This window comes from Oncorhynchus masou, chromosome 18, assembly GCF_036934945.1.
Source record: "Oncorhynchus masou masou isolate Uvic2021 chromosome 18, UVic_Omas_1.1, whole genome shotgun sequence".
NCBI classification, from domain to species: Eukaryota; Metazoa; Chordata; class Actinopteri; order Salmoniformes; family Salmonidae; genus Oncorhynchus; species Oncorhynchus masou.
This window is the reverse complement of record NC_088229.1, coordinates 35,111,855-35,128,405: the sequence shown is the minus strand read 5'-3', so window position 1 is coordinate 35,128,405 and position 16,551 is coordinate 35,111,855. Positions and strand designations below refer to the sequence as shown.

Sequence of the window (16,551 nt, the reverse complement as noted above, 5' to 3'; positions counted from 1 at the left end):
TTAAGTACTGCTGTGTCTGCCTCATCTTCTGGGTTCTGCTGTCTATTCGTGGCTCAGTTGGTTAAGTGACTGTTTCTCACTCCGGGTCCTGACAACCATGTCATTGGATTTATGTTAAAAGTTGGGTAAAAAAATATGAAACTATTTTACGTTGATTGCTTCTTTCAAATCCAGCCAGTTTTCCACATTGATTCAACATCATTACATTGAATTGTTTGGTTGAAAATACAAAGATACAGGTGTCCTTACTAACTCAGTTGCCAGAGAGGAAAGAGTTTAATTAATGTATATGATAGGAGAAAACTGAGGATGGATCCACAACATTGTAGTTTCTCCACAATTCTAACCTAATTGACAAAGTGAAAAGAAGGAAGCCTGTTCACAATACAAATATTCTAAAAATATGCATCCTGTTTGCAACAAGGCACTAAAGTAATACTGCAAAATATTTGGCAAAGCAATTCTCTTTTGTCCTGAATACAAAGTGTTATGTTTGGGGCAAATACAATACACCATATTACTAATTTTCAAGCATAGTGGTGGCTGCATCATGTTATGGGTATGCTAATCGTTAAGGACTGGGGATTTTTTCAGGATAAAAAAGAAACGGAATGGAGCAAGACACAGGCAAAATCCTAAAGGAAAACCTGGTTCAGTCTGCTTTCCACCAGACACTGGGAGATTAATTCACACTTCAGAAGGACAATAACCTAAATCACAAGGCCAAATCTACATTGGAGTTGCTTACCAAGAACACAGTGAATGTTCCCGACTGGCCGAGTTACAGTTTTTACTTAAATCTAGTTGGAAATATGTCAAGACCTGAAAATGGTTGTCTTGCAATAATCAACAACCAATTTCACGGAGCTTGAAGAATATTGAAAATAATCATGTGGAATGCTCTTCGAGACTGTAATTGCTGCCATCGGTGCTTCTACAAAGCATTGACTCAGGGGTGTGAAAACTTATGTAAATAAGATATTTCTGTATTTAATTTTTTTAATACATTTGCAAATATGTTTAAAAACATACTTTCACTTTTTCATTATGGGGTATTGTGTGTAGATGGGAGAGAAAAAAGAAGGATCCATTTTGAATTCAGGCTGTAACACAGCAAAATGTGGAATAAGCCAAGGGGTCTGAATACTTTCTGAAGGCACTGTACCTGCTCCTTCATCCTTTCAATCTGCTCCCTCTTGTCATTGATGTCCCTCTCCAGACTGAGCAGCCTGTGTTTGATCTCCTGGTCGGTCTGCTGGCTCTGGGTCAGCTGGTGTCTCAGAGCTGACACCTCATCCCTCAGCCCTGCAATCACCCTGTCCTTCCTCTGGGACTCACTCTCAAACACAGCCAGCCTGCTGATCTCGTCTCCTATCCGCAGCAGCCTCTCTTCCTAGCCAGAGCACAGGGAAAAATATATTTGCTAGTGGGTAACCTGCTCTGGGTGTATGTTCTTAACTTTTTATTTTACATAATGTCTCCACCATAATTTCCTATGACCGATTTGGATGAAGACTTCTACTTTAACAAGTGAGCTGGGACTCGAAAGAGGAAGCAGCGGCGAAAAAGAGACAGGTATGGTAGACTCCTAACGTGATTACGTCGACCAACAAATATACCACAATTTCCCCTGTTCTTTTGGCGAGAACCAACTGGATGAACTCCATTCGAGACTATCCTACCAACAGGACCTGAAGAACTGTAATATGCTATGTTTTTCTGAGTCTTGGCTGAACAAGGACATATACTCCCCGGACAGTTTATTAGGCACACCCATCAAGTACTGGGTTGGACCCCCCTTTGCCTCCATAACAGCTTGAATTATTTGGGGTGTGGACGTCAGACACAGGGATTTTGGTCTATGCTGATGCAATGGCCTCATGCAGTTGCTGCAGATTGGACAATGGTACACCACTGCCACCAGTTGTGTAAAGTACTTAAGTAAAAATACTTTAAAGTACTACTTAAGTATCTGTACTTTACTTTAGTATTTATATTTTTGACAACTTTTACTTTTACTCCACTACATTCCAAAATAAAATAATGTACTTTTTATTCCTGACACCCAAAAGTACTCGTTACATTTTGAATGCTTAGCAGGACAAGAAAATTGTCTAATTCACACACTTATCAAGAGAACATCCCTGGTCATCCCTACTGCCCTTGATCTGGCAGACTCACTAAACACAAATGCTTAATTTGTAAATTATGTCTGACAGTTGAACTGTGCCCCTGGCTTTTCATAAATAAAAAAAAAAAAAAAGAAAATCATGCAGTCTGGGTTGCTTAATATAAGGAATTTGAAATATTTTACTTTTACTTTTGATACTTAAGTATATTTAAGTACATTATTTTATTTTGGAATGTAGTGGAGTAAAAGTAAAAGTTGTCAAAAATATAAATACTAAAGTTTGTAAGTCGCTCTGGATAAGAGCGTCTGCTAAATGACTTAAATGTAAATGTAAATGTTTTAGTGATTACATGTACTTTTGAAACTTAAGTATATTTAAAACAAAATACTTTTAAACTTTTACTCATGTAGTATTTTGCTGGGTGACTTTCACTTTTACTTGAGTCGTTTTCTTTTAAGTTATCTTTACTTTTACTCAAGTATGACAATTGGTTACTTTTTCCACCACTGACCGCAAACAGGCAGGATGGGTCCATGGACTCATGCTGCTTATGCCAAATTCTGACTCTGCCATCAGCATGTTGCAACAGCGACTGGGATTCTTCAGACCAGGCAATGCTTTTCCATTCCTCAATTGTCCAGTGTTGGTGATTGCATGCCCACTGGAGCCATTTGTTTTTAGCTGGTATGAGTGGAACCCAATGTGGTCGTCTGCTGCAATAGCCCATCCGTGACAAGAATCGATGAGTTGTGCGTTCCGAGAGGCCGTTCGGCACACCACTGCTGTACTGTGCCGTTATTTGTCTGTTTGTGGCCTGCTTGTTTCACGATTCTTGCCATTCTCATTCGATCTCTCTCATCAATCAAATAACATTTAGCTCAGACACCCCACAAGAAATGCCATCAGGGGTCTCTTCACAGTCCCCAAGTCCAAAATGAATTCACGGCAACACAGTTTTATACAGAGCCATAATATTATGGAACTTCCTCTCTGTATTTTACTGATAGTCTACACTTGTTGTTTACAAAGCATGTGACAAATAACATTTGATTTGATTTTGTTAGTCTTCTGTTGGGAGAGTTATTCAACATTTTTTGGTACAAGGCAAACAGGGAAGGGACTGGATAAATTTAAAGCAGATACACATTTCTATTTTCACTGGGGGAACAAAGGCATGGGTGCACTTCCAAATTGGTATTTTATATAGCGGTTACACAATCACAAGACCACCACAAGACCAACAAAAAGACTACCAACAAGACCACTAACAAGACAGATGCCCACCTTCTCCTGTAAGAGGTGCTGCATGGTCTGAGAACTTTCAGATGCTATTGCTCCGGTTCTCTGAGGGGGCCCGCTTCCTGTGTGTCCAGTCCAACTTCCTGCAAAGACCAAGAGTCTCATGTACAAGTGATGCATTTACACACACCTTCACCTATTGAAACCAATTCAAATGTAAACAGAGGTTCGTTCAATAAGGCATACTGTTCGCAAACCTTAGCTAGTATACAGTAGCTAGCATGGCATCAAATGATTAGACCATGTACGTTGTGTACACAGTGAGACACAGTATAATTCAGCCACCTGGTCTGCGTGAGGATGTCCCTTGTTGTTCGGAGGGGATGCTCTGCCCAGTCCGTTTGGTCCCAGCACTGGCTGGTCGAGCCCGGCTAGGGGGATGAGGGGTGACAGATGATTGCCCCCATACCCACGCAACAGGGGCAGAAGTATTGCCAGGTAGGAGAGGGAGCTGGGAGGTGGGGGAGGAGGGAGACTGGGCAAGGGGGGGCTCTTCTATCAGCTGCAGGGAGTTCTGATTGGCTGTCCAGATGCTCTTGGGAGGGCAGGGGAGCTGGAGAGAGATAGAAAGATACATAGAGGCATACAACACCTCAAGACCAATGAGGCCATGCAGCTTAACAACAGATTAACACCACTGACCAAATATATAGCGAATAGTGATAGGTTCCCTCCTGTTGTGTTCGTTTCATGTTAATTAATTCTGTGTTCCCGGTCCAAAATGACCGCCCCATTATTGCAGATTATAAATCAATAATAATACATATATTATCACCTAATGTTGTGTTAGATCTTTTTATCAACTTAAGTTCTTGTGAAAATTATTATTAGCTATTTATGGCCTGTAGGCTTCATTGACCTGAGCTCATACAACTCGTTTTTGAGTAAAAGAAAGCATAATGTATGAATTATTTTGACTATAACAAATACTCAGATGAAACATATTGTGTTATTTATCACAGACTAATTTATGTCAAAGTTTAATAAGGACTCTCTCCTTCTCACCAGTGTCACGATCAAATATATGATCAAGGGCCTCAAATATATCATTTGGCCATTGTGCTGCCACAGAATGAATTGTGAACGAGGCCCCAAAAAAGCTTTATGTACCAGAGTTGCGAGAAAAGTTCTATATATTATTGAAACAATGTTGCGATTGTTTGTGAGACTGCCAACAGGTGCGGTTCCCGTGGGGGTTGCGATGGAAGCCAACAGGGGGAGTGAGGTATGTGTGTGTGTGTGTGTGTGTGTGTGTGTGTGTGTGTGTGTGTGTGTGTGTGTGTGTGTGTGTGTGAGGTGTGTGTGTGTGTGTGTGTGTGTGTGTGTGTGTGTGTGTGTGTGTGTGTGTGTGTGTGTGTGTGTGTGTGTGTGTGTGTGTGTGAGTGTGTGTGCTCTCAAACACACATGCATGTGGGGGTCTGGGAGAGGAAGTGTGTCCATCTGATGAACGGGCATGTGCCTGAACTCACCCATTCATTTCTAATGACCGGTCATTTTTGACCGGGAACACCACAGGTGTACCAAAGTTAAATAAAACACGCAGAATTGAATGAAAACCATCCAAATGTATTTTGTGTGTTCAGATGCCCTGTGTGGACAAAGTCATGGAACCTTATGACAATCAGATTAAATTAACTACATTTTTCAGAGAGAAAACGTGTAAATTGGTCCAATTCGACCGGAACACAGCAGGAGGGTTAAAGCAAGCAAAGAGTGGATAACTTCTTACTGCTGCATTGGGAGATATCTAGTAGATTAGACAGTATGGCCTACATGCCAGGTCGAAGTTGTAAATGTGAACTTGTTCTCAACTGGCCTACTTGGTTAAATAAAGGTGAAAAAATAATGTAAAAATAAAAATATGCACTACAGACTACATAAATCATACCATAGATGGGCTTTCCACAGCTAGCTGGTAGGTGGAGCCTCCATAGCCAAAGTGCAGTTCATCGCCTGGGGTTAGACGCACCGCTGCATTGTGGATACGACAGTCGTTGACATATGTACCATGGGCAGAGTTCAGGTCACTCAGCACAAAGCATGGCTCTGATTTGCTCCATTCGATCAGGGCGTGATGTTCCTCAACTCCTCCATTCTGTCAATAATGAGCATCAAGCAGTCAATATAATAGTAACTCGGTACAGAAGATCACATTTAAATATTGATAAAGCCAGCACAGGTATTCCAATACCAAGATAAGGACATCTTTACTGTATTGCTCAGTTCTATATTCTTCAATACAGATTACTATTATTATTATTGCCATCATCTATCTAGTTTTGGCTGATAGGTGTGTGTACCGGTAGCCAATCTTTATGTTAAATTATATTATCGTTATATTAAAGAAAAAATAGCATTGTTATCATTTTATCTTTTTGTACAGACATAAATGCGCAGTTTGAGGATGCAGCATCATGATCTTACCTGTAAACATAAATCGCAATCCCTATGTGTTCCTACTGTAGTGGTTTCGGCCTGGAGTTTAAATACCCACCCCGTTGTTTTCAGGTAACCCCTCATATCCACCTGTAAAGCATTACCAAATAAATAATCTTATCATATATGCACGTAATTGCTCCCTAAAAAATTGACATGAGACGTGTCAGCAACTTCAACTTGCCAATGGCACATTATGCTTGATAAGTACTACGACTGCTTAAGTTGAGTTCGTTTTAAGATATCATTTGAATGAATGGTATATTAACATACATGTTACAATATACATTATTCGCTCATACATTAAAGAGACAAACACGTTTTTGAGGCGTTTTTACAATAAAGTGTAAATGTTTAAATGGAGTCCACCCAAAACAGTTCTATCCAACTTCAGAAAATATATGATTTTTGGGACAACATTTTTACTTTCCTTAAAAAACGAGGCAGACAATCCAAGATGTATCCAATTCATTCATCAGCAGAGATAAAAAACAACAACATTGTAGCCTACAGGTTTGTATATGGAAATCAGCTTGACTTCGGATTGTATATCAGCGCCATGGAAACTATACTAGACTCCGCCCTTGGTGTATTCCGCCCTTGGTGTATTTAACGGTTTGTTGCATCTGACAGGTGACTTCCGGGAATCTTTAGTCCATGGAAAAAAATGATTTGCTGGAAATCACGTGGTTCACACGTCGATAATTTCTGGAGAAATGTATAGTAAAATGGTTGACAAAATCAATATTTGATAAATAAAGTAATACATATTTTATACAAATACTGTAACATGAATCAAGAATATAAATATTTGCTCAGTATGATTTATAATACATATATAAAAGTGCACACTCTCTGTTGTTATCATCTATGCATAGTCACTTTAATAACGCTGCCTACATGTACATATTACCTCAACTAACCGGTGCCCCCGCACATTGACTCCGTACCTGTACCCCCCTGTACATATTTGACTTTGAGTTTATTTTATTTTTACAGGGACAGTGCACATTTATCAACGTTTCAGTAAAAGTGCAGGTTTTAGCCAGCCGGCTAATTTTCAACCGCAGTCCCTGGGCAGGTTATTAAAAACAATTACAATGTAGACAATTATTGAGCAGTGAGCACACGCAGAGCAACATAGGACAAGCAAGACATTGCATACAGACAGAGCAACATAGAACAAAAAGCAGCAAGACAAAATTCATAAAAGCAACCAAGTGTTTCTACACCTCACAAGCTACAAACAACAGACAACATGGAAAGTGACAACACACAGCTAGGGATTATGATCACAAATCTGATTGACCTTTAGCCATATATTCATACATTTTGTGAAAGTGTGATAAGTGATGCAGGTATGTGTGTCTGATGGCAGTATATTCCAGAAATGGGAAGCTCTCACAGAGAAAGCGGATTTACTAAAGGTGCTTTTCCTTAAGGGAACTGTACAGTCACCTCTCATGGCAGACCTTGTGGATCTGCTGCCATATGTTTGGGTTTTCTGTTTAACAAAAGTACTGAGTGGAGGGGGAGCCAGGCCATTTAGGATCTTGAATACAAGACATGCGTCGGTGTATTGCACAAGATTTTCCCAACTCAGGAGCTCATGCTTTCTGAGGATGTAACAGTGATGATGGCTATTGGGCTTCCTATCAAGCACTTTGAGAGCCTGTTTGTAGACAGACTGAATAGGTTTTAATGTTGTACAGCAAGCTTGGGCCCAACTAGTCAAGCAGTATGTTAAGTGGGAGAGTATCATAGATTTGAAGTACAGTTTTGCTACCTCTGTAGTCATGTATAAATCGAAAATTAGCTAGGTTGAACTTGGTTATCTGAATGACCTTTTTCACATGCTTTTTAAAAGAGAGGTTGGAATCAAGTATATAGTCTCGCAATTGTTATTTTACTGCTGCTCTTTAATTACTTGTTACTTTTATTTATTTTTCTTATCCGTATATTTTTTAACTGCATTGTTGGTTAGGGGCTCGTAAGTAAGCATTTCACTGTAAGGTCTACTACACCTGTTCTATTCGGGCATGTGACTAATATAATTTTAATTTCTTTTATTTAATTTGAGAAAAAAAAGACTGTAAGAACACCAGCAAATCAGCTCCAAGTGACTTTGATTTTGAAATCTGTTCCAAAGTAAACCCACGCGAAATAAAGAGATATATGTGATCTTCTAAAAATATATTGCCAGATTTGAAATGATTATGTTAAAGTCAAATATTATATCTGTTTGTGGCTTATTGAGGTGAATTTGCTGTCTACAAATTATTTGTAATTATGTTCTGGCCCACTTACCATCCGCCCAATAAACAAATCTGCCCGCGGCTGAATTTAATTGATGATCCCTGTAATAGTGTAACAAAAGTATACATGATTGCCCAATTGTTTTCTTCAAATAATATGTTATAGAGTTACACTGTTGTGTTATTTTATCATCACCTGTCTGTGCATAAGAACTTATCTCATGACTAGGTAATCCAAAATCTCTCAGAAGCAACAACAACAAAAATCTTAAATAATTTGGTACATTCAAATAAATTCAAAAAGAGCTGGGCAAAATATATAGCAAAGAAAAATTGCAGTCATGTACAGTGCCTTCAAAAAGTATTCCTACCTCTTGACTTTTCCACATATTGTTGTTTTATAGCCTGAATTTAAAATGGGTTGAATTTACATTGTTTGGTCACTGGACTACACACAATACCCCATAATGTCAAAGTGGAATTATGTTTTTCAAAATGTATACAAATGAATAAACAATTCAAATCTGAAATGTCTTGAGTCAATAAGTATTCAAACCCTTTGTTATGGCAAGCCTAAATATGTTCAGGAGTAGCAATGTGCTTAACAAGTCACATAATAAGATGCATGGACTCACTCTGTGCGCAATATTAGTGTTTAATATGATTTTGAATGACTACCTCATACGTACAGATAATAGTAAGATCCTTCACTCGAGCAGGGAATTTCAAACACAGAGTCAACCACAAAGACAAGGGTGGTTTTCCAATGCCTCACAAAGAAGGGCACCAATTGGTAGATGGGTAAAAATGAATGTCCCTTTGAGCCTGTTGAAGTTATTAATTACACTCTGGATGGTGTATCAATACACCCACTCACTACAAAGTTGCAGGCTTCCTTCGTAGACTCAGTTCCCGGGATTTCACTATGAGGCCAATGGTGGGTTTAATAGCTGTGATAGGAGAAAACTGAGGATGGATTAACAATTGTAGTTACTCCACAATACTAACCTAATTGACAGAGTGAAAAGAAGGAAGCCTGTACAGAATACAAATATTCCAAAACAAGCATCCTGTTTGCAACAAGGCACTAAAGTAATACTGCAAACAATGTGGCAAAGCAATTCACTTTTTGTCCTGAATACAAAGTGTTACGTTTGAGGCGAATCCATTACAACACACTACTGGATACCACTCTCCATTATTTTCAAGCAGTATGGTCAGTGGTGTAAAAATACTTGAATAAAGGAATTTTAAATTATTTATACTCTTACTTTTAATACTTAAGTATATTTGAGCAATTACATTTACTTTTGATACTTAAGTATGTTTAAAACCAAATAATTTTAGACTTTTACTCAAGTAGTATTTTACTGGGTGACTTTTCACTTTTACTTGAGTCATTTTCTATTATCGTATTTTTAAGTGTACTCAAGTATGACAATTGGTTACTTTTCACACCGCTGAGTGTGGTGGTTGCATCATGTTATGCTTGTAATTGTTAAGGACTGGAGAGTTTTTTAGGATAAAAAATAAACGGAATGTAGCTAAGCACAGGCACAATTCTGGAGGAAAACCTGGTTCAGTCTGCTTTCCACCAGACACTGGAAGATTAATTCACACTTCAGCAGGACAATAACCTAAAACACAAGACCAAATCTACATTGGAGTTGCTTACCAAGAAGACGGTGAATGCTCCTGACTGGCCGAGTTACAGTTTTGACTCAATACTACTTGCAAATCTATGGCAAGACCTGAAAATGTCTAGCAATGATCAACAACCAATGTGACAGAGCTTGAAGAATATTGAAACGAATAATGTGTAAATGTTGCACAATCCAGGTGTGAAAAGCTCTTTGAGGCTTACCCAGAAAGACTCACAGCTGTAATCGCTGCCAAATGTGCTTCTACAAAGTATTGACTCAGGAATGTGAATACTTAAGTAAATGAGATATTTCTGTATTTCATATTCAATAAACTTGCAGAAATCTCTGAAAACATGTTTTCACTTTGTCATTATGGGATATTGGGTGTAGATGGGTGAGATAACATTTTAATTGCATCAATTTTGAATTCAGGCTGAAACACAACAAAATGTGTAATAAGTCAAGGTATATGAATATTTTCTGAAGGCACTGTATATGGAGCCACTAATGCAAGTGAGTAAATTCCCTGCAAGATCTTGATACAGTAACTAAAATACACTAATACAGTAATTTACCCGGCTACAGATGCTAAAGTTTTTTTCTCCAACTGATCATAATTTTGATGACAATGGATACAATTTGATGGAAAACATTATGCAGACTTTTCAATGTTTTTGAAAATATTTGTGTTTAAAAAATCTAAAAGTTCATTCATGTATGGACATCTCTTTATAGTACCCAAAACTATTCTACTAACGTTTCACATGAACTTAGATTCATTTGGAAAACCATTGGGTTTTGAAAAATGGAAACCAAAGAATGAGATATTTGCAATACATGTATTTATTTAATGACAGCTGCCCACCACGATACAACCAGATCCATCATTTAGTTGCTGGTCATCACCTGAAAAATAGAAAAAAAAAAGAGACAAAAAATGACTTCATATGCCAATAGGGAGTATACTTGCAGATACTCCAAGGTGATCATTAAACATTACAAATGTTTTTTTCCCATGGATAGGCTGTTCCAATATTCACACCAGCATACCACTTAAAATGCATACCCAATACATTACTTCATTATAAATGTATATCTAGCTTGGTTTGGATACCACTTAAAATGCACAATACATTGCTTCAATCTAAGCAGTATGTAGTATTGATATTTTAGCCCTTGTGTGGCGGGAAGGTAATACGTGTGGAAGTATGGTGGGAAGGGATATAGTGTTGAAGTGTTGGGTGTGCACTCACGTTGTTGATCCAGGAAATGTAGGCACTGACGCGGGTGAAGACGGAGGGCTTCTTGGGGTAGTTGCAGCCCATGCTGGAGCCGAAGCTCACCACACCGTGAACGTCCCAGGAGCCATCAGAGTTCTGGCAGTTCAGGGGGCCACCGGAGTCTCCCTGCAGGGAAACAGAGGAACACATAGCAGTGGTAAGCTCAGGACCACCGTGTATGACTGTGTCAAATATAAAGTTGACAGTAATCTTCTTAAACTTCAATTTGTGGAATTTCTTAATGTCTTAGTAATGATAGACTGTCATTTCTCTTTGCTTATTTGAGCTGTTCTTGCCATAATATGGACTTGGTTTTTTACCGAATATGGCTGTCTTCTGTATACTTCTACCTTGTCACAACACAACTGATTGGTTCATTAAGAATGAAAGAAATTCCACAAATGAACTTTTAAGAAGGTACACCTGTTAATTGAAATGAATTCAAGGTTACTACATCATGAAGTTGGTTTAAAGAATGCCAAGAGTGCACAAAGCTGTAATCAAGGCAAAGGGTGGCTTCTTTGAATTTGTTGAACACTTTTTTTAGTTACTACATGATTCCATATGTGTTATTTCATAGTTTTGATGTCTTAACTGTTATTCTACAATGATGAAAACAGTCAAAATAAAGAAAAACCCTTGAATGAGTAGGTGTGTCCAAACTTTGACTGGTACTGTACATCAGATATTCCGAAACAATTCCTTTCACAAAATAAAGTAGCATTCTTTTTCCTCAAGTGGCATTTCTTAGATCTAGGTCTGTTCATCACTCCATGATAGTGAAATGACAAAACGTCAACAAGCTGTAGTAGCATGACTCACGTTGCAGCTAGCAAGGTCTCCATCACCACCAGCACAGACCATGCTGCTGGTAACAAGGCTGCCCCACCAGTCGGGCTTGGTGCAGTTGGCATGGCTGACCACGGGCAGGAGGGCCTGCTGCAGTACGTCAGCGATGGGACCTCCGGCTGAAGAGATGAACAAATTCAACAGTCTGATTAGTGCCTCTATTGATTCTCATGAAATGTCAATAGTATCTTGAAGGATATGTGGAATGCTCAACGCTCATTTACAAACACTATATATTCAAAATATCTATATTTGAACTATACTCACAATAACGACCATAATAATTAGCAATTGGTTTGTCATCATTACATTTGTTTATATAAAGTTATTGGTAGTACGTCTGAGTTCTTGGACATTCATATCACCAGCAAATGAGGATGAAAAGATGAAATAATACACATTGATATGAGAGAAAAGTGCAAGGGAAACTAATTCATGGTCAACATGACCTACTCCAGAGGCGTCCCCAGCCAGTGACGTAGCAGGGAGCATTGTGGGGCAGGACGATGCCGGAGTCGGGCAGACAGGCCGCCATGACAGAGTCCGAGAAGGTGACAGGGCTCTGAAGCTTGATCAGGGCAATGTCGTTACTGCAGAAGACATCAATCAAATGCATTAAATAAGCCCTTTTTTACATCAGCAGATGTCACAAAGTTTAGGAGATATTACTAATCTCATTCACTGATGAAAAGGCAGCACTACTTCACTATCTCCAATTTCCAGTTAGATCACATCATGCATCCCGTCTGTACAAAAAACTTTGGCCAACGCATAGCTATGAGAATTGATCATTCATCCATAAATTATCTAACGGAAAATAGTTCAAACATATAAGTATTTGAATGTAAACAGACATGGGGCCCACAAGGATAGATATCATTTGGGGTTGAAAAAAGTGAAAACCCCACCGGATTCTGTAGGAATCCCAGTTCTCATGGACGATGATCTTGGCGGGAGTAAGAGCCATGGAACCCTCCTCGTTGTTGTTCTTCAGGTTGTGCTTGCCCAGGTATACCCTGTAGGTGTTGCGGCTGCTGTAAGGCCACAAGAGAACCCACACAAAAAGGGTCAGGTCATAACACTAACAAAATGCTAAAAGTCCATAGATAATACAGTAAGTGAAGCAGTGGCGGCTGGTGCCTTTTAGATCATGGAGGAAATGTAATAAAATAAAAAGTTAATGGGATGACAATCTTGGACCCATTTGTTATACTTGATGCAGTGAGCAGCGGTCATGACCCACTGGCTGGAGATCAGAGTGGCGCCACAGGTGTGGTGGAAGCTGCTACCAGATTTGTACTGAAGAGACACCTGGAGAGAACAACGAAACAAACATCAATGTATTTAAATTCAACACAATTCAAATAAGATTTGGTAAAGTCAATTTGAAGAAAAATACTACTTTACTACAACTTTAGGACACCCAGGGCTTGTTAATAGAGGGCTTGTTATTAGAGAAGGGCTTGTGAATAGAGAAGGGCTTTTTAATTAATAGAGAAGGGCTTGTTAATAGAGGGCTTGTTATTGGAGAAGGGCTTGTGAATAGAGAAGGGCTTGTTAATAGAGATGGGGCTTGTTAATAGAGAAGGGCTTGTGAATAGAGAAGGGGTGATAATACATGTAAACATGTAAAGTGGAACCTACCTGCCAGGGCCAGCTGTTCTCACGGACATCCTCTCCTCCGACCACCCTGGTGATGATAGGGGGGAAGGTGGGCAGCCCACATCCGTAGGCTGGGAAAAAACGAGAAACACACACACTATACAATTACACTTTTGCATCACTGACTTACTCTTCCCAGAACACCATATTGTATGTCTAAGGTTAATTTTGAAATTGCACATTTCTACCAAAATGTGAACTCGTAACTTCTGTATTTCATGTACATGATACCTAATATACCCAATATATTTCAACTTTAAACCTGAGAGAATTTCTAAATGAAAACAAATAGGTGGTAATTTAAGATGACATCCGATGTGGAATTATGTGTTCCCTGAAAGTAAGATAAGCAGACCAACATATTGTTAAATGTGCAGCAAAATCTCAAATCTGGTCAGGATAGCTTACCACCAGCAACAAACAAAGCCAAGACCACAAACTTCATGATGACAGTTTCAGTGAATGTCAGCTGAACCTGCTCCCTTATATAGCTGGAGAGTAGTAGAAAAAAACTGTCAGGGACATGTTGCACAACAAGGTGTCTAAAACCAGACAGTAAAACCTGGAAAAAACTGTGTTACCCAGGTTCTGTGAAATTCACAGTGCTGGAAAAGCTACTCTGAATTATAGTTTACCAAGCTACCAATTACTTCATACTGGAAGAAGTTAAGCTATACACTAAATCTACCCTTAAGAAAAATAAAGCTACTTAGAGGAAAAAAAGTTCTCTACTTCCAAACTACTTAATGAAAACATATATCTAAATCTGAAATGTCATAGACTACAGATCAGTCTGGGGTCAGACGTTAACAGCAAGAACAGATCACTCTAGAGTCAGACGTTAACAGAAATTGTGATTTAGCCTATTAAACACAAAAAGTGAGAATTACGCAGACAAAAAGTGTTTGAAGTGAGATTTAGGCAGGTCTGGTGAAAAATGAAAGGAAATTCTTGCGTACTTCACCCATATTCTATTTTCTTTAGGCAAAAGAAAGTAGTGTGTAGTTTAGTCATCGACCATGAAATTAAACATAGTACTAATATAACGTTATAATAATGAACAATGCAAAAAAAAACTAATATAGACTATTCCTTATTCCTTTAGTCAGGTCACTATGCAATGGCATACTAAAATGTATGAAACATACTTGTACTTTAAAAGTGCAATTTGGGGAAACAGATATTTAGAGAATGTTCTTAAATTATTAGAAAACACATGTACATATGCAATCAATATTTTTTATAATGGTTTGCGATTTTCCAATGAATTTCAAAGTAACGGGCATTTCAGTATTTCAAACGACCTCCATTACGGACATGTTAGTACCTCTGAGGTCCTCTTACTGTATATGATCATGGAAAATGGCACAAATTGCATTGGCTATTAACTAGAAGAAAAATAAACGCACACATATTTAAGCGAGGTGCTGGCTAGTGGAGTAGAAAACTTAAAAATAACAGAGAGCCGCACACCCTAGGAACTTAGATGCAAAAATGTAATTACCAACGTTTCGACAGCCAAGCTGTCTTCATCAGGGTATATTGGCTATTAACCAACATTGTTTTAATTATTAATAACATGTACATTTCATTACGGTGGGCCCAATTCAACTATTTATCAGAGTGTCTAGCATTATAAACTCATTATCATATGCCTTTGTTCTGAAAAAACTAAGGCAATGCCAAAAAAAGTGATACTGGTCTAGAGATTTAATGTAATAATATGCCATTTAGCAGACACTTTTATCCAAAGCAACAGTGAGTGCATACATATCGGTCCGTATTGGTGGCCCCAGCAGGAATCAAACCCATGAGCTTGGCTTTGCTAGAACCATGTGATAAAGTGGTGTTGAACTTGTTTGTTGATCTGGTTTTGTTATGACCTAGGGTGACCATGGTGCCCCCCTGAACCATCAGACTGCTGATGGAACTGGGAGATCCACACTGTGCTGAGCTTTTTCCGATTTAGGTGGTCACTGCACCTACAACCGCAAAAGGCCAACAGTCTTAACCCAAGTCAGTGCCTACATTGACTGGATCAACACTGTCAGTGTGTAACGATGTGCGCTGAGAGTCGGGAAGCAAGTTCAGGGAGTGAGTGTTTTAATAAATAAGCACAACATAAAACAAAACACGAACGCACAGAACACTGGAACAGAAATGATAATGCTTGGGGAAGGAACCAAAGGGAGTGACATATATAGGGAAGGTAATCAGGGAGGTGATGGAGTCCAGGTGAGTCTGATGACGCGCAGCTGCGTGTAATAATGGTGACAGGTGTGCGCCATAACGAGCAGCCTGATGACCTAGAGGCCAGAGAGGGAGCACGTGACAGTACCCCCTCCCTGACGCGCGGCTCCAGCTGCAGGATGCCGACTAAAAAGATGATCCCGGGGATCAGGAGCAGACCGGTCACCTCTGCTGAGGCGCAGGAAACCTGTCAATCCTGCTGAGACGCAGGAACATGGCGACATAGAATTTGGCTCCAGCTGCAGGACGCCAACCCAAGGGATGATCCCGGGGATCAGGAGCAGACCGGTCACCCCTGCTGATGCGCGGGAACATGTCGTTGGCTGAGACCCGGGAACCTGACAGACCGGTTGAGGCAGGGGAGCCTGCCGATCCAGCGAAGGCATGAAAGCCCAATGAGCCGGCGGAGAAAGGGAAGCCTGGCGATCTGGCTGAGGCATGAAAGCCTGTAGCGGCTCCAGGACCCGAAGTCATTCTACCTGACACAAAAAAAACACTACCTGATGTTTCCTTTAGGTGAGGCGTTTTTCTGTAACGATGTACTGAGAGTCGAGAAGCAAGTTCAGGGAGTGATTTAATAAATAAACGCAACAAACCACAAACGCACAGAACACTGGAACAGAAATGATAACGCCTGGGGAAGGAACCAAAGGGAGTGACATATATAGGGAAAGTACTCAGGGAGGTGATGGAGTCTGTTACGAGAACTATGGCCGAACGCTTCCTCAAGTTCACCATGATTTAG

General features: G+C 39.5%; 2 protein-coding genes across 2 annotated transcripts in view; both read right to left on the bottom strand.

Moving 5' to 3' along the window:
- fhad1 (forkhead-associated (FHA) phosphopeptide binding domain 1) overlaps window positions 1-5,951 on the bottom strand; it is a 19,035-nt gene extending 13,084 nt beyond the window's left edge. The window contains exons 1-5 of the mRNA XM_064993524.1: window positions 5,856-5,951; window positions 5,320-5,526; window positions 3,726-3,984; window positions 3,417-3,514; window positions 1,148-1,393 (exon numbers count right to left, since the gene is read on the bottom strand). Of these exons, the coding sequence (XP_064849596.1) occupies window positions 1,148-1,393; window positions 3,417-3,514; window positions 3,726-3,984; window positions 5,320-5,526; window positions 5,856-5,951 (906 nt within the window). The remainder of the gene's footprint in view (window positions 1-1,147; window positions 1,394-3,416; window positions 3,515-3,725; window positions 3,985-5,319; window positions 5,527-5,855) is intronic.
- A 4,639-nt stretch (window positions 5,952-10,590) lies between these two features.
- Window positions 10,591-14,002, bottom strand: LOC135503679 (chymotrypsin-like elastase family member 2A). The gene is made up of 8 exons (XM_064921827.1): window positions 13,965-14,002; window positions 13,539-13,627; window positions 13,108-13,205; window positions 12,803-12,928; window positions 12,348-12,484; window positions 11,868-12,013; window positions 11,019-11,171; window positions 10,591-10,671 (listed from the first exon to the last, which is right to left on the bottom strand). The coding sequence occupies exons 1-8, from the start codon at window positions 13,999-14,001 to the stop codon at window positions 10,654-10,656; spliced, it is 804 nt and encodes a 267-aa protein (XP_064777899.1). The 5' UTR covers window position 14,002; the 3' UTR covers window positions 10,591-10,653.
- Between the last annotated feature and the right edge of the window lie 2,549 nt (window positions 14,003-16,551).